Raw genomic sequence first — 23999 nt, forward strand, 5'->3', positions numbered from 1 at the left:
CGCTGAAATAAGTCCTGATGCAAACAAAACGCTACGTCATTCACTATAAGACACCACCACACCTCTAAGCTAGAAATCAAGCTAATGCTAAAGCTAAGCTAACGAGCAAACAGCCAGTGGAGTGCTGTTAGAGCTTATGATCAGTGAAAAGATCAAAGTTACTATGAATAAAATAATGGAGTTCATGGTTTTGTATATGATTAAAAACCTTCCACTAATGTATAAGTGACTGTAATAATAAAACAACTAACCTGAGTCATGTTCATTCTGTTATTACACGTTGACTTATGGAAATATTACACATGATAAACTTTATTATTTATGTAGAATGTTTGACTTTTAGGAGCTTTTATTTTGTAAACTGTTGCAGATTATTTTTGGATTAATATTTTTATATTTAAATATCCACAAAACTGCTGCATTTGGACATTTTTTTTTAAATTTTTGCTTCAAACACTTTGTTTATTTGTAGAATACATAAATAATAAACTTTGATAATGAAACCATGACTTGTTCTCTAGCGCCACCTTCAGGACTAACTTTTACATTAGAATGAATGATCTTTTCTAACGTGGGGGGCTCATTGGGGTCTCATTCATGACTCAGCATGAACCAGAGTGATTAATGTTGGTGACCCCCCCCACCCCCCCACCTTCCTCTCATAAACACATTTCTTTACTTATTTTTATCTCTGTTTTGTAACATATTTGGGGTTATTCATTATAACATTTCACTGTGAAAGAGCTGTTCCAAACCTCAGAGACAGTAAAACCTTTTCCTAGAGGACATTTTCACACACAGTGTAGATTGTTCTAAACAATGATGAATGATGTGGGAAAAATGCTGCCATGCAAGCGTTTATATGTTTGCTCCTCCCCTAGTTTGCATAAATTACCAATGTCCTTACGGGACAGCATGACCACAAAGTCATGAAATATGAAGCAAAAACATGAGGTTTATTATTTTTTTAATGATAAACATTGAATGGAGTAAAATTGACCCTGAAGATAAAACGAGGTTTAATCTCTGTCTGTCAGGTCTGTAGTAGACGTACTGTAGAAGTATTTCTATAAGTTAACAACAATAGATTAAAACTTCTAAGTAGACTCTCCTAAACCACTGCTATCAGCGTTCTCTCAGGAAGCATGTGAATAATCAACATATGGTTCCCTGGAGCTGGACAGATGGTCCGTTTGTTCCTGTGGAAACGAGGAGAGTAGTTACTGTGGGACGTCTGCCAACCAACAGAACCTTTAGACAGGAAGTGGACGTGTGTGTGACGATGAATGGGTGGTAATCCACATGTAAAGCTACAGGTAAACAAAAAGCTGAGACCAACAGGGAATTAATAATGACACAGATTAGTGGGATTTAATCCAATTAAAGCAGAAGATAGAGTCACATGTTAATCAAAGAAACATCTGACATCACTGATAATGTCCCACTAACATAGTATAGACTACACACTCTATGAGTATATACTGTCTACTATATACTATGTGTATATACTGTATATGAGTATGATTAGGCCATGTTGTTAATACTAATGTACATAGTAGGATGTGTGTGTTCCAATGAAACACACACACTATTTGTCCTCCTAGCATCTTTTATTATTGTTGGTAATTTCACAGCTTGTCTAGTTTCTGACACACACACACACACACACACACACACCTACACACACACACGTGTCAGTGGCGTGTGCAGAATACTGAGAGGCTGATCAGACACAAGCTGGTCATTAGGATTCTGTCCTTTGATCCTTTGATCCTTTGATCCTTTGCTTTGATGGAATCTGACCAGAAACATTACATTCATTTTTTTTAGATTGTTAACAAACATTGGTTCTCAAACTTTTTTCACCAACTACCATCATAATGACCAACATTAAAATACAGTAGCGTAGTAAACTTAAGTATTCATTAAAGACAAGGCGGAGGTTTTATTTAACAAATATATTTAATATTGTTGGCTACTGTAATATTACACACATTTTGAAAAGTAACACTGTGTTTAATTATAGAAAACTATCACTGTACTTAAATAATGAATCAAATAAAATTAGTTTGGCGTACCATGAAATGGAGCCTGCGTACCACAGTTTGAGAATCAGTGGTCTAAACTGGTCACATGTTAAAAAAATCTTACACAATATACATTCATGAACTCTTTTCTCAGTCACTAGTTATTATTAATATTTATAAATTATTATAATTAGTTTACCACCGCAGCACGTTCCTCAAATGCTAACACACTTTGTTCACAATTAGAAACACATTAAAAACATGGTCTGCTGCAGATACATTAAAATATATGACATCACAATATTGACGATAAAAACAGCTGAGTCAGTAGTTATCAGATGAAAGTGATTGAGATGATCAGTGTTTGACTCCTTCTTTTTCCTTTGATGAAGTATTGATCAGATGTGTTAAATCAGACTCTGCTTTAAACAACAGGCTAGACATGAATTCTACAATTACTGTATATGATGTTTTTACATCAGCTGAAGTTTAGGAAATATATTGATTACAGTTACTGTATGAAACACCAGATAAGACATAAGATGTGACGAGGATAAAAACGTGGCCAAATACAGATGACAGGATGTGAATGTTACAGTATACATGTGTTTTTATGTTTTAACTCTTTTATTTCTTTTATTCTGCCCCTGGAATTCTGAGATTCTGCATTTTTAATTTTTATGGCTCTATTCTCCCGTCTGGACTTTTTTACGCTCGTCTCTCCTTCACGTATTCTCTGGTCCATGTACCTGACACGCCCACCACGCGTAAATCCACTGAAAGTGCGTAGACTGTGAATGAAGGCGGTCTAAAGCAAAGGAGGCGGGGCCATTTTTTGGGGCTGTCTAAAAATCACGTAACAGTTTTCCTAACGCTTGTAAATGTCATTGAAATCCGTGAAAATTAAATAGCAAACTTTTAATTTGAAAAGCCTTCGTTGATAAACAATGTAACAGGTTGATTTGATCAGATTATTGATCAGATTATTGATCAGATTATTGATCAGATTATTGATCAGATTATTGATCAGATTACTGTAGGGTGAAGATCAGACACATTTTTCTGTCTGAGTCACAGTTAAAATCTCTCTTTTTCCCTCATATTAACGACAGATTAACGTTTGTTTGTGTGGAAAGTATGATTTTATTAACTTCTTACATTCCTGCATTCATTATGTTTTATATATATATATATATACACATGTATTCTGTGCACAAACAGCTGCTCTGAGAGCTCTTACATTTTGTCTCAATCACTGCTAATGGGTGCATTAAGCTAGCATTGTACACACACACACACACACATTGTGTAACTAATGATACACACTCTGCTGTTGCCAGGAAACTGACTCTGGAGTTTACACGTGTGTGGCGTCCAGCTCCAGTGGAGAGACCAGTTGGAGTGGAGTCCTCACCGTCAGAGGTAAATAAATATAAATATATACTGTAGATATACATAAAAATATTATATATAAATATAGTATATATTTATATATATGTATATACTGTATTTTAACGATGGTGCCTCGACTTTATTTGAACTCATGCAAATGAAGCTCAATGAATATAGTGACACTTTATTACACGCTAACAATGTTCAAACTGCCTTTTTGGATCTGAAGCAATGCAAGATCATCATCACATTATTCATCACATTATTAATTTCATTATTCATCACATTATTGATTATATATATATATTTTTTTTTTTTAGTTTTTTTTTTTTACAGTTATTGCCTCAAAAACAAAAGAACAGTTGGCAAAAACATTTATTTATTTATTTATTTATTTGTTTGTTTGTTTGTTTGTTTGTTTGTTTAGTAAGTAAGTAAGTAAGTATTTATTTATAAAGCGCTTTTCGCAGATAAAATCACAAAGTGCTGTACACAGAAACAATAAACATACATTTACATCACATGTGTAGCATCAGAAAAGGGCAGTAAAAATTAAAAATAAAATCTTGTTAACTAAAAGCTTTTTTGAAAAGCGAAGTCTTCAAATGTTTTTTAAAAGTGTCCACGCAGTTCATCTCCCGGAGAGACTGGGGCAGACCATTCCAGAGTCTGGGGGCTGCAGCCTGGAACGCCAGGTCTCCTCTGGTTTTAAATTTGGTTTTTGGGAACCTTAGTAGACCCTGACCTGAGGATCGAAGGCTGCGTCCTGAAGTGTAGGGACACAACATGTCTGAAATGTATAGAGGAGCCTGGCCATGCAAAGCCCGGAATGTTAGAACCAGTATTTTATATTCAATCCGGAAATTGACAGGGAGCCAGTGCAGGGAGGAAAGTATCGGGGTAATGTGTGATGTTCTGGGCGTACCGGTCAAAAGTCTGGCAGCAGCATTTTGAACCATTTGGAGTTTACACAGGGTCGACTTATTAAAACAGGTAAAAACTGAGTTACAGTAGTCAATGCGGGACGAAATAAAAGCATGGATGACCAGTTCCAGATCAGGTTTGGACAGTAGATGCCTCACTTTTGAGATATTTCTCAGATGGTAAAAACAGTTTTTAGTCAGTTGACGACAGTGGCCCTCCAAAGACATCGATTGGTTAAACACAACCCCAAGATTTCTGATGCTGGATTTCACTGATGAACCCAAATCACCGAGAGAGTTCTTAATAAGTGGGATCTTTTTATCAGGGGCGATGATCAGAGTTTCTGTTTTGTTGGGGTTTATCTGGAGGTAGTTTGATGAAAACCAGTTTTTGATGCATGAGATACAGTCCAAGAACTCAGGTAAAAAGTGAAACTCTGAGTCATTAAAAGAGCAGTATAACTGGATATCATCAGCATAAAAATGATAAGAAACATTTTTAAAACCACGGATCAACCGACCAAGAGGCATGTTTGTTTGTTTATTTATTTATCTCTGATGTATTCCATAGTATTTAATAAATATTCTCCATGTCATTTATGTCATATAATCATTCATAATAATTATGTTATATATATTTTTGAGAGTTTATATTATAATCACAATCTTATAGTTTTTGGTAAATGTTTAATATTGATTATATTATATATAGAAAATAAATAAATAAATAGACAATAAACCACTGAATTAAGTATTTCAGTATTTGAATAAGTTGAAATATTTTTGTCGTTGAAGTATTTCAGTGTGTGACTTTTGTCATGAATAATATTCAGTTATATTAATACAGTTTACATGTGATGTTCAGTGATGGAAATGATTGTAAATGTATTTTAGTGTAACTGAGGTGTTTTAATCAGCTGCTGTGTTCATTAGTGTCGTTAAATGACAGCTTTACAACCACGGTGAGTGTAAATCTAATAGAGGAATAATAAAGTCTGACCTGCAGCTACGCTAACGCTAATGCTAATGTTCAGTCACAGAGTACTTAATGAAATCACTCTTTCCTTCCAGAGAGCGGGGCGGCGTCGTCCGTCCAGGCCACTGAACCGTTCCAGTTACCAGGACCACCGCACAAACCCATCGTCACCGACGTGTCCAAGAACAGCGTGTCCCTGACCTGGCAACCCAACGCCCATGAGGGCGGGGCCGCCGTCACTTCCTACATCATCGAGGCGTTCAGGTGAAGAAAATACAACTTTAGAAAGTCGACATGTTTCTTCTTCTTCTTCTTCTTCTTCTTCTTCTTCTTGACAGAGAGTCAGTGTTTTTTCCCATCTGTGCTCTAATGCAGATGTTCTCAACCGTGGGGTCAGGACCCCATTTGGGGTCATGAGATACTGGAGGAGGGGTCACCAGATGCCTTCAAGAAACTAAGAACATTTTTTGAACAATTTGAGCCCATTTTATCTTATTTTTACCATTTTTCTGCAACTAAACCAACCATATTTCATCATTATTTTTGCCAATTTAACCACATTCATCATTTATCATTCCCATTATTTACCAGTTTAAACTAATTTTTTCAATATTAATGCTTTGAACCATTTTTACCACTTTTTCTGTCTGTTTTTATACACTGTAATTAGCTACTTTTAACCAATTTCTATGGTTTTTAAAATCACATTTCACCTCCTTTTCCACCATTTTTATTCACTTTGAACCATTTTATTAGTGATTAAAACCATGATTTCCATCTTTAAGATGACTATAATAATAATAATAATAATAAACGTTCCTGGATAACAGTGGATATTATTCAGATGAATAAATAAATGTGGTTATCACAGATTCATAGAACAATGGACCATCATTTTACTGACTTTATGGATGGACCCCAAAAATCTCTCCTTTATTCCCCCTTATAGATGGTCCTGTCTCCACATGACTGTTCTTCAATGTTCATGTCTGTGTTCAACCACCTTCAGCTACAGTGGGGGTCCCTGCTCTCTGGGACCTTTATTTTGGAGGGTCCCTGCTCTATGGGACCTTTATTTTGGAGGGTCCCCACTCTCTGGGACCTTTATTTTGGAGGGTCACAGGCTGTAAAGGTTTAATGTAATGTAATGGCCCCCCAGGGTAGATTTAATCCTTTAGAGAGAAACATCAGCTTCAGTTCCAGCTTCAGGAGGAAACGTGTCCTTCAAATGAAATAAAAACAGGAACAGCAGTGATGTTTAATCAGATCCAGATGTTTACGATGGCCCCTGGCAGCAGGTGAATGATTCTAAATAACACTCAGAGAAGAAGAACATGGTGATGTCTGTAATAGAACGTCTTTGCTGGAGGGGAACATATTCTAGATTAGAGCCAGGGTTCCATGATTGTGAAAAGAACAAAGTTTTAATTCTTTCTGGGAAATCAGTGATTTCATTAGTTTTACACGCAACAAGTTCCCTTTAGTCCAGTACACACACACACACATATACACACACACACACACACACACACACACACACATATACACACACACACACACACACACGCACAGACACACACACACACACACATATACAGACACACACACAGACACGCACACACACAGACACACCCACCCGTTTTTATCACACCGTGAGGACCAATGACAGAATGGTGTCTTATGGGATCCACCCTTTCTGAAGGTCATACAGATCTGATTTTAACTTCTAAAATCATGAAAAATTTAAGGGAACACACGTCACTTGAAACATCTAACACTCACTGAAAAAGTTCAAACCTGAATTTTCCCCGTGGGGACCACCACTCGGTCCCCATGTAGTGAGTGATATTTCAGGAGGTGGACCCCACCAGGGTAGAAAAACCAACACACACACACACACACACACACAGACACACACACACACACACACACACGCAGACACACAGACACACACAGACACACACACACACAGACACACACACACACAGACACACACACACACAGACACACACACACGCACACACACACACACACACACACACACACAGACACACGCACAGACACACACACACACACACACACACACATATACAGACACACAAACACACACACACACACACACACACACACACACACACACACACACAGACACACACACACACACAGACGCACACACGCACACACACACACAGACACACACACACACACACACACATCTGTTATTGTTTACCAAGCCTGAAAAGTTCAACAAAGATGTAAATAGATGCAGAAAATGCCTGGAGATGTTTCCACTAAGTGTGTTTCATCAGAAACATAGGATTAGCATAGCATAGACTGTTAGCTCTCATTATACAGCTATGCTAGCTGCTGCTTCACATTTTATTATAACATCATAATCTGTCCATGTTAATGAAAAGACCATTATATACTTTCAGCTGTTGATTTCACCTGGAATAGAATTAAAGATGGAAATCATGGTTTTAATCACTAATAAAATGGTTCAAAGTCACCAAAAATGGTGGAAAAGGAGGTGAAATGAGATTTTAAAAACCACAGAAATTGGTTAAAGTTGCAAATAGTGAATGTGGTTAAATTGGCCAAAATAATCATGAAATCTGGTGAAAAGAGGTTAAAAGTGACAATAATAGGTCAACATATGTGACATTAGGTGTAAAAGTGGTAGAAATGGTTTATAAGTGATGAACATGTCTGGAAAGTGGAAAAATGTGTAGAAAAGTCATTAAAATATGATATAGAAGTGTCAGAAATGTAGCAAAAATACATTAAAAGAGGCAAAAATATGGCAATATGGTGTTTGGTGTTGTTGCAGAAAAAAGGTAAAAATAAGCAAAAATGGGCTGAAATTGTTCAAAAAATATTCTGTTTCTTGAAGGCATCTGGCGACCCCCTCCCAGTGTTTTGAACCCAAGGTTGAGAACAAAAACACACATACAGTATACAGTCTATATATGTTTAAGTTTTAGAGCCTAATAATGAGTGAAGGTTTACCACCTGTATATCATGTGTTTCATTATTTTATTTAGATTTTTATGGTGGTTTTGATGAATCAATGAGTCCAGCTTTAGGGTTGCTGGTCAGATGCTGACTCAGGGTTTATTATCAAAGTGTTTAGGTGAACAGATCAGTCTGGGGGTCAGAGGTTAAACATCTATCAGTGTGTGTGTGTCATTGAATCTGCTGCTGTGTTACTGATAGCGCTAGTCAGAACATAGCAGAGCCTCCTCAGGCTGAGACCTTGGTGAATGCTATCAGTGTGCTGTGGTATCTGGTCTGCATAGGGTAGTCTGACCAGGACAGAGTTCTGTAATTACATATCCTTTCTTTCAGCCAATCAGCTGGCAGCACGTGGCAGACGGTGGCCGACCTGGTGAGAATGGAGACCCATACCATCACGGGCCTCCTCCCCAACACCGTCTACCTGTTTATAGTCCGAGCTGTGAACGCGTACGGCCTGAGTGACCCCAGCCCCATCTCTGAGCCCGTCAGAACTCAAGGTGAGCGCCACGCCCTCAAAGCAAATACTCGCTTTGGAAACATCTACGGCCCCACCGGACCCGCCTACGGGGGCAGCTCCAGCCTCCGTGACTCTCAGGGTCTAAATGTTATAAAGACCATAGAAGCTAAAACTTTAGCTTATACACATTCAGAACTAAAGACACACACACCAGGACATTATTGTCAAAGAAGGAAAATTCCACAACTCAGCATTTTTACACTGCTGTCAGTCATAAAATAAACAGATAACGAGAGCCTACGTGAAACTACAGGCGGAGCTAAATCCACTGATATATCTGTCGTTAGATAGATACCGCCATGTCTGTGTTGAGAAATCTGTTCATAGCGCTTGTGTGTAAAATAGTCGATCTCTCCTTTACCCAGTTCTGATTGGCCAGGGCTAAAGCCACTCCCATAGTGTTTGATATCAATAACACACATATGTAACGCCACCAAAGAGTGGAACCAAAAACAGCATTACGCATGACACAGCAGAAACCTGAATAAAAATTGATATGTGTTTATTTCAAGCTAAATTGCAACACCTAGTGGTTAAACATCAGACTAACAATGATTGTAATCAATGTAGATAGATAGATAGATAGATAGATACTTTATTCATCTCCAAGAGAAATTCACAGTTCCAGCAGCTTACAGGTATGGGAACACAGGGGCATGCAGGGAAAGTACAATGTAGAAATTTAAAAATTTAAAAATTAAGAAAAAAATTTAAAACAGTGCAAAGAAAGTACTAAGGTGACTGACATATTACAGTTACACACTTGTTTACAAACTGGTGGAAAACTTTGGCACAGTTTTTGGGCGGACAACAGATTTCTGTATTTGAAACATGATTTATTGTCACTCAATATCATATATTTCCAAAGTTTCACATCTATACCCACTAAGGGTCCTACTGAAATCTGAACAAAGATTAGCCATGAAGGTCACGTAGAAGCTTAGAAAAACGTTAATTATTATGTGTATGTGATTTTCAGAGAAGAGGCTGGTGTAGAGGAGGTTAAAACAGTAGTGTGTGTTTCCTGTCAGATGTGAACCCAACAGGTCAAGGTGTGGACCACAGACAGGTGCAGAGAGAGCTGGGGGAGGTGGCCGTGCAGCTCCAGGACCCCATCACAGTCACACCCGCTTCCCTCAGAGTGTCCTGGACCGTGAGTACTAGCTCGCTCTGTTTCACACTACGATGATGATGAAACAACAACATTCATTCATTTTCCTCGTTTCTTTGGGGCGTGACGTAGGTGGACCGTCAGTCCCAGTTTGTGCAGGGCTACCGTCTGTTCTACAGGTCCAGCGGGGGCAGCTGGCTCCTCCAGGACATCCACTCCCCCTCAGAGCGCAGCACCGTCCTCAGCAGCCTCCTCAAAGGAACACAGTACGAGATCAAGATCAGGCCTTATTTTGACGAGTTCCAGGGAAAGGACAGTCGCACCATCCTGGTCCGAACCAGAGCAGAAGGTAACGAAGCTACTATTAGCCTTTAAAGGGATTCTCCATTGTTTTTAAGAGTTTGACCTAAAACCTTATTCATTCAATTCAGTTCAATTCAACTTTATTTATATAGTGCAAATGACAACAATATCATCTCAGTGTGCTTAACAAAATATACATTTCATAATAAGAAACAAAAAAACCAACAAGATCCACATGAACAAGTATTTAGTGACAGTGGAAGAAACAACTCCCTCTTTTTCAACAGGAATAAATCACTGTTAGAACCAGGTTCAGAGGTGGCAGCCATCTGCGTGGACTGGTTGAGGTTAGTGGACAGAACATGATAGATAGAACATCAGAGTGTTCCAGACTAGTTGAGCCGTGAACCACAGATCAGGAAGTGACATCATCAGCTTCACCTGAAACAGAGCAGAGAGAGAAGAACGAGGAGAAGACACTGACTGCAGAAAAATATGATACATTATTATCAAGTCTGTCCGCATAGTTTTGGGCTTTGTTTTTAGTGGTTAGGTTGACGTCAAACGTCTGTATGGTCTGTAATGCTACCACTACAGACGAGACTTTGTCTTGTGACCATTACAGACGTGACCATGTCTGCTTTATTTTTATATACATCAGGTTAACGCTATTATACAGTATATGCTTTAGTATATAAGTAGGTTTTGAGTTTAGCCTTAAAGATGAAGAGAGTAGCAGCCTCCTGTAGTAAGACTGGGAGCTGTTCCAAAGGGGAGGAGTCTGGTAGCTGAACGCTCTGCCTCCTGTTTTACTTCTAGATACTTTAGGAACTTCCAGAAGACCATCAGACTGAGAGCAGAGTGATCTACCTGGATGATAGGACACTAACAGGTCTCTATAGATATACAGGAGCTAGATCATGTAGAGCTTTGTATGTTAACAGGAGGATTTTAAACTCTATTATAAGTCAGTATCAAAGATAATGTCTATGTTTATTACTGTGGTGCTGGGTGACAGAGTGATGTCATCTAGAGACACTATTTACTCTGATAATTTATCTCTGAGGTGTTTTGGACCAAATAAAATCACTTTGTTTTATCCTGGTTAAGAAGGAGAAAGTTACGACTCATCCAGGATGTGATGTCATTAAGACAAACCTGGAGTTTTAATAACTCTCAGTAGTTCTCAAATCCACAATTTTAGTGGAACTCCACTATATTTTTAGTGTTTCACAGTTTATTCCTGCTTATATCACTAGAATTCAGTCATTTTTAATTACAAATGTTGGAAATAACTTCACATTTGCCCAAAAATCGTGCAATTTCCCACAAAAAAAATCCACTAAATTACAAAAAAATGAGTTACATTATCAAGAAGTTCAGAAGCTTAGAGCCTGAAAACCAGGGCACAATGATGTTAAAAATGCTTACTGTGGCCATATTTGGCCCCTGAACTGATTTGTAAAAACAGTGAAGGATCCCTTTAAGAAACCAGATGAAAGTATTATCTCATGGTTCATTTACATCGTTTTATTTAAAGTGATTATTATTTTCATCAAAGTGGGCTTGAACTTTCTGATTGGAGCTAATATTAATATTAATGGATCCAAAAACATGAATGCAGGAGGTTTTGATCTTTGGATGGTTCTCAGTGAGTAGCTCAGTCCGTCTGAAATAATTTCATTAACTAGTGTAGCCCACCCCCCCCCCCCCCCCCCCCCCACCATACTTTTCCTTTCTCAGTTTCCTTTCATGTTTTCATATTTTTCATATTGTTTCCTTGGGTTTTATTGGAGGATGTAAGTGAAAACCTTTAAAAACACTACAGGGTTGAGTTTGAACAGAAACATCAAAAAGAGGAAACTCACAAACCAATTAAAAGTCAGACGTTCTGGTACCAACATCTCTCTCTTCATTTAACATTCAAAATGTTATTTTCACTTAATATTCATTGAGTTTTATTCTCATACATGACTCACATCAACATTCTACTGAATAATTATTAGTTCTTCTTCTTCTTCTTCTTCTTCTTCTTCTTCTTCTTCTTCTTCTTCTTCTTCTTCTTCTTCTTCTTCTTCTTCTTCTTCTTCTTCTTCTTCTTCTTCTTCTTCTTCTTCTTCTTCTTCTTCTTCTACTTTTTAAGGCCCTTCCTGGAGAAGCAATTGATTAAAATTTGACAGGACGGTTTAGTTTCATTTGTATTTGTAATTTAAAGGTATTGAGGAGGAGTTTAGAAAAGGGTTAGGGTTAACCCTTCTCCACTTTTTGAAAAAATGCACATGTTCAACACTCTATCTGCTCCCAAGAGGAAACGCCTATTGTGTGAGAGAGCGTGCACGAGCCCAGTTTTCCTCGTGCACAGGCGTCGCTCATACAAGCTTACTTTCCAAAACAAGATTTGCACTTTTCCCACTATGTCAGACTCTCCAACAGGAAGTCAAAAGTGTGCATGCGCAGAAAAAGAAAGCTAGCTAAGCACGCGCACGTACAACGGCCTTGCGTCAGAATGATTATTAGGAGGACAATAGTCTAGATCAGAGGTGTCATTCTCGCAGCCCATGGGCAACAATTGGCAGGACAATGTGAAAATGTAATATTAGTGTGTTTTATACTGTATTCTAATGACGTGACTCGAGCCGTTATCAAATGTTTATCAGCCTTTAATGGAAGTCGTTAAAACATTATGAACCCCTCATTCTCCGCTTACGCCCGCCCTTCCCCAGCCTCCCAGCCAATCAACACGCAGAACACATGTAAACAAAGATGAACAATGGCAGAGAAAGCTGCACATAACAACGATGCTTCAAATGCCATGAGAAACCACAACACCTGTTAAACATTGAATAAACTACACGTGGATCATAACTCAGTTAAATAGGACCCAGTCTGTTACAAAATCCATCATCTGTAACAGCTGTAAACCTGTAATAACTTCAACCAATGGAAAAAACAAACGTTTCTTTTTTTTAACCAATCACGTCTCCCTGTTCGTGAGCTCCTCTTCTGCAGCAGCTGTGAGCATGCATGTGAGTGAGATGGAGCACAGAGGGGAGGGGGTAAAGGCGGAGTTGTCGGGGAGGCTACATTCAAAATCATGCTAGCTTTTGAAAATTACCTACCCTACCTTTAAAGAACTGTTAGTAATAATGTTTATGAAGATTTCATTTTTTTTACCAAAGTTTTTTTGTGGAATACCTGATGCGGTCCAGCCTCACCCAGACTGTGCGTACTGTGGCCCCAGGTAATTTTAGTTTGAGACCCCTGGTCTAGATGATCCACCTGGAAGTTGAAGCCAAGTTAACATCCTCCACATGCAATTTCAGGACTCGTTAGCGCCACCTAGCGTGTATAACTTTCCACTGGTTTCAACTTCACTGGATGGCATTTCGTAGGTATATGCAGTGGACCGTGACGAGCAGAAATGTCATTTGAACCTATAACTTAAATCCAACAGCGGTCCATATTTGATATTTGATAATATCCAATCTTTAAATTTCCTTGAGTTTGTGACCAATTTTTGTTAAATTTGTGAAACATTTATGGATTAATTTTAATAAAATTGCAGGATTTTGGAAAAAATAAAGATTGCTTTTTCAACATTTTGTGATTAAAATGACAGTCATCCTGTGATAAAAGCGTGGGAAAACTGTTGTGGATATTAATTTAATTTATGTATTGCTGAGATATCTGAGATATCTATAACTGAATTAATTGGTATTTTTACACAATGATTCGTGTTGCTTTGGTTAAAAAGTTGTAAAATCGCTTTGTGTGAGTGTCCACATCATAATGTTCTCTGTTTATAAACTTTACGTTCCTTATCCTCTCCTCAGTCCCCAGTGCCCCGCCCAGAGCTGTAACCGTGGCAACAGTGAAGCTCAGCAACAGCACCAGCATCAGCGTGTCCTGGGAGCCGCCGCCCACTGACAAGCAGAACGGCGTAATCCAGGAATACAGAGTAAAGACACGCCTCTAACACCTCTGACACGCCCCCTGCACATGCAAACGACACGTGTCAGATCCAAACATTCTTCACAAAGAGGAAAACATAACTTTAATCTCCACTTTAAAGCATGTTTTAATGTTTTATATTAAAAATCTACTTTTCATTCACATCAGAAACACTAACTAGTTCTAAATGTAAATTAGTTACATGTACTCAGTTTACTAGTGCACGAGTAAACTCTACTAGTGAAGTAAAAAGTGTCACTGGTTAGCATCATATGCTAATAAATAAATTCAGGCTTGCCATTGGCTTTTAAAAATATTCCAACCAATCAGAGAGCTGGATTTGGTTCTAATCCCTCCTTCATTTACAATAACTTTACTAGTACTACTAGTTAATCTATGGACTTTACTAGTACTATTAATTAATCTATGAGCTTTACTAGTACTACTAGTTAATCTATGGGTTTTACTCGTACTAGTAGTTATTATAAGGGCTTTACTAGTTAATCTATGGACTTTACTAGTACTACTAGTTAATATATGGGCTTTACTAGTACTACTAGTTATTATAAGGGCTTTACTAGTTTATCTATGGGCTTTACTAGTACTATTAATTAATATAAGGGCTTTACTAGTACTACTAGTTATTATAAGGGCTTTACTAGTACTACTAGTTAATCTATGGGCTTTACTAGTACTACTAGTTAATCTATGGGTTTTACTCGTACTAGTAGTTATTATAAGGGCTTTACTAGTTAATCTATGGACTTTACTAGTACTACTAGTTATTATAAGGGCTTTACTAGTACTACTAGTTAATCTATGGGCTTTACTAGTACTACTAGTTAATCTATGGGTTTTACTCGTACTAGTAGTTATTATAAGGGCTTTACTAGTTAATCTATGGACTTTACTAGTACTACTAGTTAATATATGGGCTTTACTAGTACTACTAATTAATCTATGGACTTTACTAGTACTACTCGTTAATCTATGGACTTTACTAGTACTACTAGTTATTATAAGGGCTTTACTAGTTTATCTATGGGCTTTACTAGTACTACTAGTTAATATAAATTATTTACTAGTACTACTAGTTATTATAAGGGCTTTACTAGTACTACTAGTTAATCTATGGGTTTTACTCGTACTAGTAGTTATTATAAGGGCTTTACTAGTTAATCTATGGACTTTACTAGTACTACTAGTTAATATATGGGCTTTACTAGTACTACTAGTTAATATAAGGGCTTTACTAGTACTACTAGTTAATCTATGGACTTTACTAGTACTACTAGTTAATCTATGGACTTTTCTAGTACTACTAGTTAATATATGGGCTTTACTAGTACTACTCGTTAATATAAGGGCTTTACTAGTACTACTAGTTAATCTATGGACTTTACTAGTACTACTAGTTAATCTATGGACTTTACTAGTACTACTAGTTATTATAAGGGCTTTACTAGTACTACTAGTTAATCTATGGGCTTTACTAGTACTACTAGTTAATCTATGGGTTTTACTCATACTAGTAGTTATTATAAGGGCTTTACTAGTTAATCTATGGACTTTACTAGTACTACTAGTTAATATATGGGCTTTACTAGTACTACTAGTTAATCTATGGACTTTACTAGTACTACTAGTTAATCTATGGACTTTACTAGTACTACTAGTTAATATATGGGCTTTACTAGTACTAATAGTTAATCTATGGACTTTACTAGTACTACTAGTTAATCTATGGACTTTACTAGTACTATTAATTAATATAAGGGCTTTACTAGTACTACTAGTTATTATAAGGGCTTTACTAGTTTATCTATGGGCTTTACTAGTACTATTAATTAATATAAGGGCTTTACTAGTACTACTAGTTATTATAAGGGCTTTACTAGTTTATCTATGGGCTTTACTAGTACTACTAGTTAATATAAATGATTTACTAGTACTACTAGTTAATCTATGGGTTTTACTCGTACTAGTAGTTATTATAAGGGCTTTACTAGTTAATCTATGGACTTTACTAGTACTACTAGTTAATATAAGGTCTTTACTAGTACTACTAGTTAATCTATGGACTTTACTAGTACTACTAGTTAATCTATGGACTTTACTAGTACTATTAATTAATATAAGGGCTTTACTAGTACTACTAGTTATTATAAGGGCTTTACTAGTACTACTAGTTAATCTATGGGTTTTACTCGTACTAGTAGTTATTATAAGGGCTTTACTAGTTAATCTATGGACTTTACTAGTACTACTAGTTAATATAAGGTCTTTACTAGTACTACTAGTTAATCTATGGACTTTACTAGTACTATTAATTAATATAAGGGCTTTACTAGTACTACTAGTTAATATAAGGTCTTTACTAGTACTACTAGTTAATCTATGGACTTTACTAGTACTACTAATTAATCTATGGACTTTACTAGTACTATTAATTAATATAAGGGCTTTACTAGTACTACTAGTTATTATAAGGGCTTTACTAGTTTATCTATGGGCTTTACTAGTACTACTAGTTAATATAAGGTCTTTACTAGTACTACTAGTTAATCTATGGGTTTTACTCGTACTAGTAGTTATTATAAGGGCTTTACTAGTTAATCTATGGACTTTACTAGTACTACTAGTTAATATATGGGCTTTACTAGTACTACTAGTTAATCTATGGACTTTACTAGTACTACTAGTTAATCTATGGACTTTACTAGTACTACTAGTTAATATATGGGCTTTACTAGTACTACTAGTTAATCTATGGACTTTACTAGTACTACTAGTTAATCTATGGACTTTACTAGTACTATTGATTAATATAAGGGCTTTACTAGTACTACTAGTTATTATAAGGGCTTTACTAGTACTACTAGTTAATCTATGGACTTTACTAGTACTACTAGTTAATCTATGGGCTTTACTAGTACTATTAATTAATATAAGGGCTTTACTAGTACTACTAGTTATTATAAGGGCTTTACTAGTTTATCTATGGGCTTTACTAGTACTACTAGTTAATATAAATGATTTACTAGTACTACTAGTTAATCTATGGGTTTTACTCGTACTAGTAGTTATTATAAGGGCTTTACTAGTTAATCTATGGACTTTACTAGTACTACTAGTTAATATAAGGTCTTTACTAGTACTACTAGTTAATCTATGGACTTTACTAGTACTACTAGTTAATCTATGGACTTTACTAGTACTACTAGTTAATCTATGGACTTTACTAGTACTACTAGTTATTATAAGGGCTTTACTAGTACTACTAGTTAATCTATGGGTTTTACTCGTACTAGTAGTTATTATAAGGGCTTTACTAGTTAATCTATGGACTTTACTAGTACTACTAGTTAATATAAGGTCTTTACTAGTACTACTAGTTAATCTATGGACTTTACTAGTACTATTAATTAATATAAGGGCTTTACTAGTACTACTAGTTAATATAAGGACTTTACTAGTACTACTAGTTAATCTATGGACTTTACTAGTACTACTAATTAATCTATGGACTTTACTAGTACTATTAATTAATATAAGGGCTTTACTAGTACTACTAGTTATTATAAGGGCTTTACTAGTTTATCTATGGGCTTTACTAGTACTACTAGTTAATATAAGGTCTTTACTAGTACTACTAGTTAATCTATGGGTTTTACTCGTACTAGTAGTTATTATAAGGGCTTTACTAGTTAATCTATGGACTTTACTAGTACTACTAGTTAATATAAGGTCTTTACTAGTACTACTAGTTAATCTATGGACTTTACTAGTACTACTAGTTAATCTATGGACTTTACTAGTACTACTAGTTAATCTATGGACTTTACTAGTACTACTAGTTATTATAAGGGCTTTACTAGTACTACTAGTTAATCTATGGGTTTTACTCGTACTAGTAGTTATTATAAGGGCTTTACTAGTTAATCTATGGACTTTACTAGTACTACTTGTTAATATAAGGGCTTTACTAGTACTACTAGATAATCTATGGACTTTACTAGTACTACTAGTTAATATAAGGGTTTTACTAGTATTACTAGATAATCTATGGGCTTTACTAGTACTACTAGTTAATCTATGGGTTTTACTCGTACTAGTAGTTATTATAAGGGCTTTACTAGTTAATCTATGGACTTTACTAGTACTACTAGTTAATATAAGGTCTTTACTAGTACTACTAGTTAATCTATGGACTTTACTAGTACTACTAGTTATTATAAGGGCTTCACTAGTACTACTAGTTAATCTATGGGCTTTACTAGTACTACTAGTTAATCTATGGGTTTTACTCGTACTAGTAGTTATTATAAGGGCTTTACTAGTTAATCTATGGACTTTACTAGTACTACTAGTTAATATAAGGGCTTTACTAGTACTACTAGTTAATCTATGGGCTTTACTAGTACTACTAGTTAATCTATGGGTTTTACTTGTACTAGTAGTTATTATAAGGGCTTTACTAGTTAATCTATGGACTTTACTAGTACTACTAGTTAATATAAGGGTTTTACTAGTACTACTAGTTAATCTATGGACTTTACTAGTACTACTAGTTAATCTATGGACTTTACTAGTACTACTAGTTAATCTATGGGCTTTACTAGTACTACTAGTTAATATAAGGGCTTTACTAGTACTACTAGATAATCTATGGACTTTACTAGTACTACTAGTTAATATAAGGGCTTTACTAGTACTACTAGATAATCTTTGGACTTTACTAGTACTACTAGTTAATCTATGGGCTTTACTAGTACTACTAGTTAATCTATGGACTTTACTAGTACTACTAGTTAATCTATGGGCTTTACTAGTGCTACTAGTTAATATAAGGGCTTTACTAGTACTACTAGATAATCTATGGACTTTACTAGTACTACCAGTTAATCAATGGGCTTTACTAGTACTACTAGTTAATATAAGGGCTTTACTACTGCTACTAGTAGACTAAAACATTCTACTAGTACTACTAGTTAATATAACCAGGGCCGTTCCTAACCAGCTCTGTACATGTGTGAAACCATGGGGGGCCATTGTCTGGCCTGCATAGGTGTGAACTGCACCACAGGGGGGTTAACGGCCTGATGGTCCTGCTAGAAGAGGTGGTCCAAACACGGTTGGCCGCGCATGCGCACACGCACAACTCGACTCGACCGGCGTGCAAAATGTGATGACGTTGGTACTGCGCGACGCTTTACGGCACATAAACATCCACATTCCACAATGATAGCGGTGTCAGAAGTGCTCGTTTCCTGATATATATGAACAACACCACAGAGAACTCATGGAGGAAGAGGACAACATGACCGTCAGGACTTCTCTTTGTTCAGCCGACAGCGGGACAGTAACGGAGTGTAGCAGCTCATCATCAGGTCTATCCGGGTATTTCCGAGGGTATCAATATACATATAAACACATATTACTGGTATATTAACCCATATAAACCAGAAAATATGGAAATGGGACATTTTACTGCTGCAAATGTATAAATAATATAAATATATATATATATGGTGTTTCAGTGTTCTGGGACACATACTCACTAACTCTGTAGAATGAAAACAAACACAGTGTCTTGAGGAGCAAAGTGTAGTGTATTAATTTATTCATCTAAATGTAACCATAAACAGAACATCACAAATACAAGCCCAAATAACTGAAATGTCTGAAAGAAAGGTAATAATTTTCCAAACAAAAATCAATAAGCCAGAAATAAAGTGCAACCTTTTGCAAAATGTAACATGAACCTTAAAAACAAAACATTTAAACATTGGAAGTACAAGGATGGGAATATTATGACAGCAGAACCTGGAACAAGACTGTAAACTATATATTTATTTTTAATCTTATTTTATTTCTCTTCTTAGGTCGTGTCGTGTTAGTGAACATGTGATAATACCAATTATCAGTATGTGGAGTTCCTGTTAGTCCTGCACAACTATAATGAATTGCTCAGAAATCTACACGTGTCCTGTTCTCAAAATACCAGTAATATGTTACACATTACAGCTGTAAAATGTCCCATTTCTATATGTTTTGGTTTATATGAGTTAATATACCAGTAATGTGTTTATATACATGTTTATACCCTCAAAATTACCATAGAATTTTGGGTTTTACTCGTGTTACGGCAAATTTGCGGTTGACCTCATTTGGAGACATGATTTATTGCTCTGGTTGAATGATGGAGTCCAGGCGAGGCATTGATGATTTTTTAAAAAAGATTTATTATAAAATTAAATAAAAAAGGAGTAAAAACTAAGCTTCCATCCTGAAAGAATGAAAGGCAAAAGGCTCGTGGCAGAGCAAAAAGGCAAGACCCACTCTAACTAACAGTTTCACAGCTTTAGCTTTTATACAGATAACAGAAAAGGTTCCACCCTGAGGTGAGGAGAAGGAGGGAGTCAGATGCCCAACAGTGGAAACATTTGAGGATGATGAAGACGTGTATATTATGAGGAAGATTGGGCGCCACTCTTATCTATCCTTGATAGTGTGTGTGTTCGTGTGTTTGGCCTTCAGCAGAGACTCTGTGTTGCACTGAGTACAATACGATCTGTACTGTTTAATCTAACATGATTCAGCTGTTCAAAAGTGCAAAGAGTAATGGAGTCATCATGTATTAAAACATGACAAATTGTACACATGAACACACATTTGACGATATTATGATGAATATAAAAATTGCCATAACACTCGGACCCCTCATCATCACGTCTCTGCAGAAGAAGACCCTCCACTGCACCTCAGCACTTTAACAACTCACTAATTTCATAATTTAAATAAACTATTTCTACCTTTGTTTTTCTGTTTATATGTCGTTTACTTTGTATTTAATAAAATAGTTTCTCCAACAGTTAAATCTACACATTTATACTGTATATAATACACATACAGGATGATGTGTAACAATAATCAGTAAAATTAGCTGTAAACACATTTTGTAGAACTAAATATAAAGTTATGATGTGAACAGAAAGAAAGGAAGATGAGCCAGATAATTATAAACTTTAGAATATAATACAATCATAACTTTTAATCATTAATATGACTCTTCTCAAAACAACAAACTTTGATATCTTTGTCACACAATATCTAAGCTTCCAGTGAATAATTTACAAAAAAAAAAAAAGTTCACTGATGGTGACACTGAGATCTCAATGTCACCATCAGTGAACTTTTATTTATTTGTAAATTATTCACTGAAAGCTTCTCTGGTGGTGTGTGCAGTGGTTATTATTGTTATTATTATTATTATTATTATTATTATTGTATGAAGTCAACATTACTGCAGCTCTGCACATCATTGTTGTCCTGTTAAAATATTTAATATTTAGTGCTGACTCAAGTAAATCACCTTTATTATACATTATAACAATCTGTTCCTTAAGTCTGTAAATTATTGAAACAATTAAAAACATCTAAAAAATAAAATTACAGAAAATTAAATAATCATTTAATATACATTTCAATAAATAAGTGCATCCCATTCTGTCTGTTGTCTGTAGAAGTGATGGGTCTAGACCTGATGATGAAACTAGGATCAGCTCATGGTTTTAATGTCCAGGGAGGGGCGTGGCCACTCTGTATGGACTTAAAGAAGAAGAAATAAAAGAAGAGTTACATAATGTAATGTTCATCAAAAGGAAAACTGAAAGTGATGGAGATAAATATGATCAGATGGACACAGACACACAAAGTTTAAACAAAAACACAAATATTCTGTCCTAAACTGTCTCACACATTAAAATCATCTATTTACACTTATATTAATGTACACAAAGACTAGCTCCACAAAATCAGAACATTTATTGATCTATAAATTAAACTGATCTTACCTTTATAGGCTCAGTTTCCTCCTTTGTTTTTAAGTCCATTTGAACCTCCATTCATGGTGGTTTTTATCATCAGAGAGTCTTTCATTTTTAATAAATCCACCGTTATTTGGTCTGTTTTAATCTTTCTTTCTCACTCACTTGGTTCTCTCTGTTCCTTGTGTCGATTTCATCAAAACAAAGCAGCATCTTTAATGTTTCCGTTACGTGTGAGTAAAATTACCACAATGTACCGACACTGGCTGTAAAGAGCAACTTCTTATCTTTCATAAACTGGTGGAATTTCTCCGATAGAGCAAATATGAGCAGAGTTACAGTCATTTAATTTAACGTGATGCGTTCAGGGGCCCTGGGAAACCCAGTCCGTGAAAAGAGCACGTGTCTGGGTAAATCTTGGTTTATAGTTACCCTACGCAACAGAAAATATGAAATTAACAGAATGTACCGTCAACAACAAACCCAGAGTCGCTTAATGGTGACGTAACGCCATACGTGTGTCATAAATTAACGTGATGACGTGTTTCTCTGTGGGAACCGAGGTGAGCTGGTGATCACGTCCGTTCTACCGTGTCAGGGAGGGGGGACAGGGAGGGGGGGATTCCTGCTGTGAGCTTGGAACGCCCCCAGTTACCAGTGTGAGTTCACCCTTAGTGCCCAAATAGGGCCCTGACCCCAAGGTTGAGAACCCTTGCACTAGTTAACAGGTTTTGCAGCTCTTTTTTACATGTGCTACCATTAAGAAGAGAATAGATACTCACCTCGTTTCCATAGTTACAGCACTAAGCTCAGTACTTATTACAGTATTACATAGTGTGTGTGTGTGTGTGTGTGTGTGTGTGTGTGTGTGTGTGTGTGTGTGTGTGTGTGTGTGTGTGTGTGTGTGCGTGTGTGCGTGTGTGTGTTTCTTCAGGTTTGGTGTATAGGGGGCGGAGCCGATAACCACACTCGTTACTACATCAACAGGACAGTGGATGGTAGTACCATGTCCACGTTGCTCAAAGGCCTGCTGCCCTCCATCCCCTACCAGGTGGAGGTTGCCGCGGTGACCAGCGCTGGGGTGGGGGCCCGCAGTCAGCCCGTGTCCATCCTAATCAGTGAGTCTAAACTAATCTAGACTAAACCACACGAGCCTAGACTAGACTAAACTAATCCTGATTAGACTTGACTAAACTAGACTGTGTCCTTTCTCGACAGTGAGCCTAGACTAGACTAGACTAGACAAAACTAAAAGTATCCGTCCTCATCAGTGAGTCTGAACTACACTAAACGAAACTTGATTAGACTTAACTAGACTAAACTAGACTGAACTAAACTAGACTAAACAAAACTAGACTATAATAAACTAAACTAGACTAGAATAAGTTAGACTAGACTAGAATAAACTCGACTGAACTAAACTAGACTGTGTCCGTTGTCATGAGTCTAAACAAATCTAACTAAACTAATCTAGACTAAACTAAAGTAAACTAGAATAGACTAGACTAAACTAAACTAGACTGGTTCTGTCCTCATCAGTGAATCTAGACTAAACTAGACTGAACTGGACTAGACTAAACTTGTCATAACTAGACTAGATTAAGCTATACTTAACTAGACTGAACTAGACTAGTCTAGACTAAACAGTATTCATCCTCATCAGTAAGTCTAAACTAGACTAAATGAAACTAGAAGAGACTAGACTAAACAAAACTAGACTAGATTAAATTTGACTAGATGAAATTAAACTAGACTAAACCAAACTAGACTGAATTAGACTAGACTAAAAGTATCCATTCTCATCAGTGAGTAAACTAGACTAAACGAAACTCAACGAGACTAAACTAGACTAGACTGACCTAGACAAGACTAAAGTAGACTAGACTAGACTAGACTAAACTAAACAGTGTATATCATCAGTAAATCTAAACTAGACTAGACTAAACAAAACT

At 36.4% G+C, this 23999-nt stretch overlaps 1 protein-coding gene across 1 annotated transcript in view; it reads left to right on the plus strand.

Annotated features, from left to right (window-relative positions):
• Nucleotides 1-23999, plus strand: part of robo3 (roundabout, axon guidance receptor, homolog 3 (Drosophila)) — a 123407-nt gene that overhangs the window by 76873 nt on the left and 22535 nt on the right. Inside the window, 7 exon segments of the mRNA XM_028466180.1 lie at nucleotides 3368-3449; nucleotides 5414-5582; nucleotides 8667-8833; nucleotides 9885-10006; nucleotides 10097-10313; nucleotides 14101-14225; nucleotides 22982-23165. Of these exon segments, the coding sequence (XP_028321981.1) occupies nucleotides 3368-3449; nucleotides 5414-5582; nucleotides 8667-8833; nucleotides 9885-10006; nucleotides 10097-10313; nucleotides 14101-14225; nucleotides 22982-23165 (1066 nt within the window).

This window comes from Gouania willdenowi, chromosome 14 (genome assembly GCF_900634775.1).
Source record: "Gouania willdenowi chromosome 14, fGouWil2.1, whole genome shotgun sequence".
Classification (NCBI taxonomy): Eukaryota; Metazoa; Chordata; class Actinopteri; order Blenniiformes; family Gobiesocidae; genus Gouania; species Gouania willdenowi.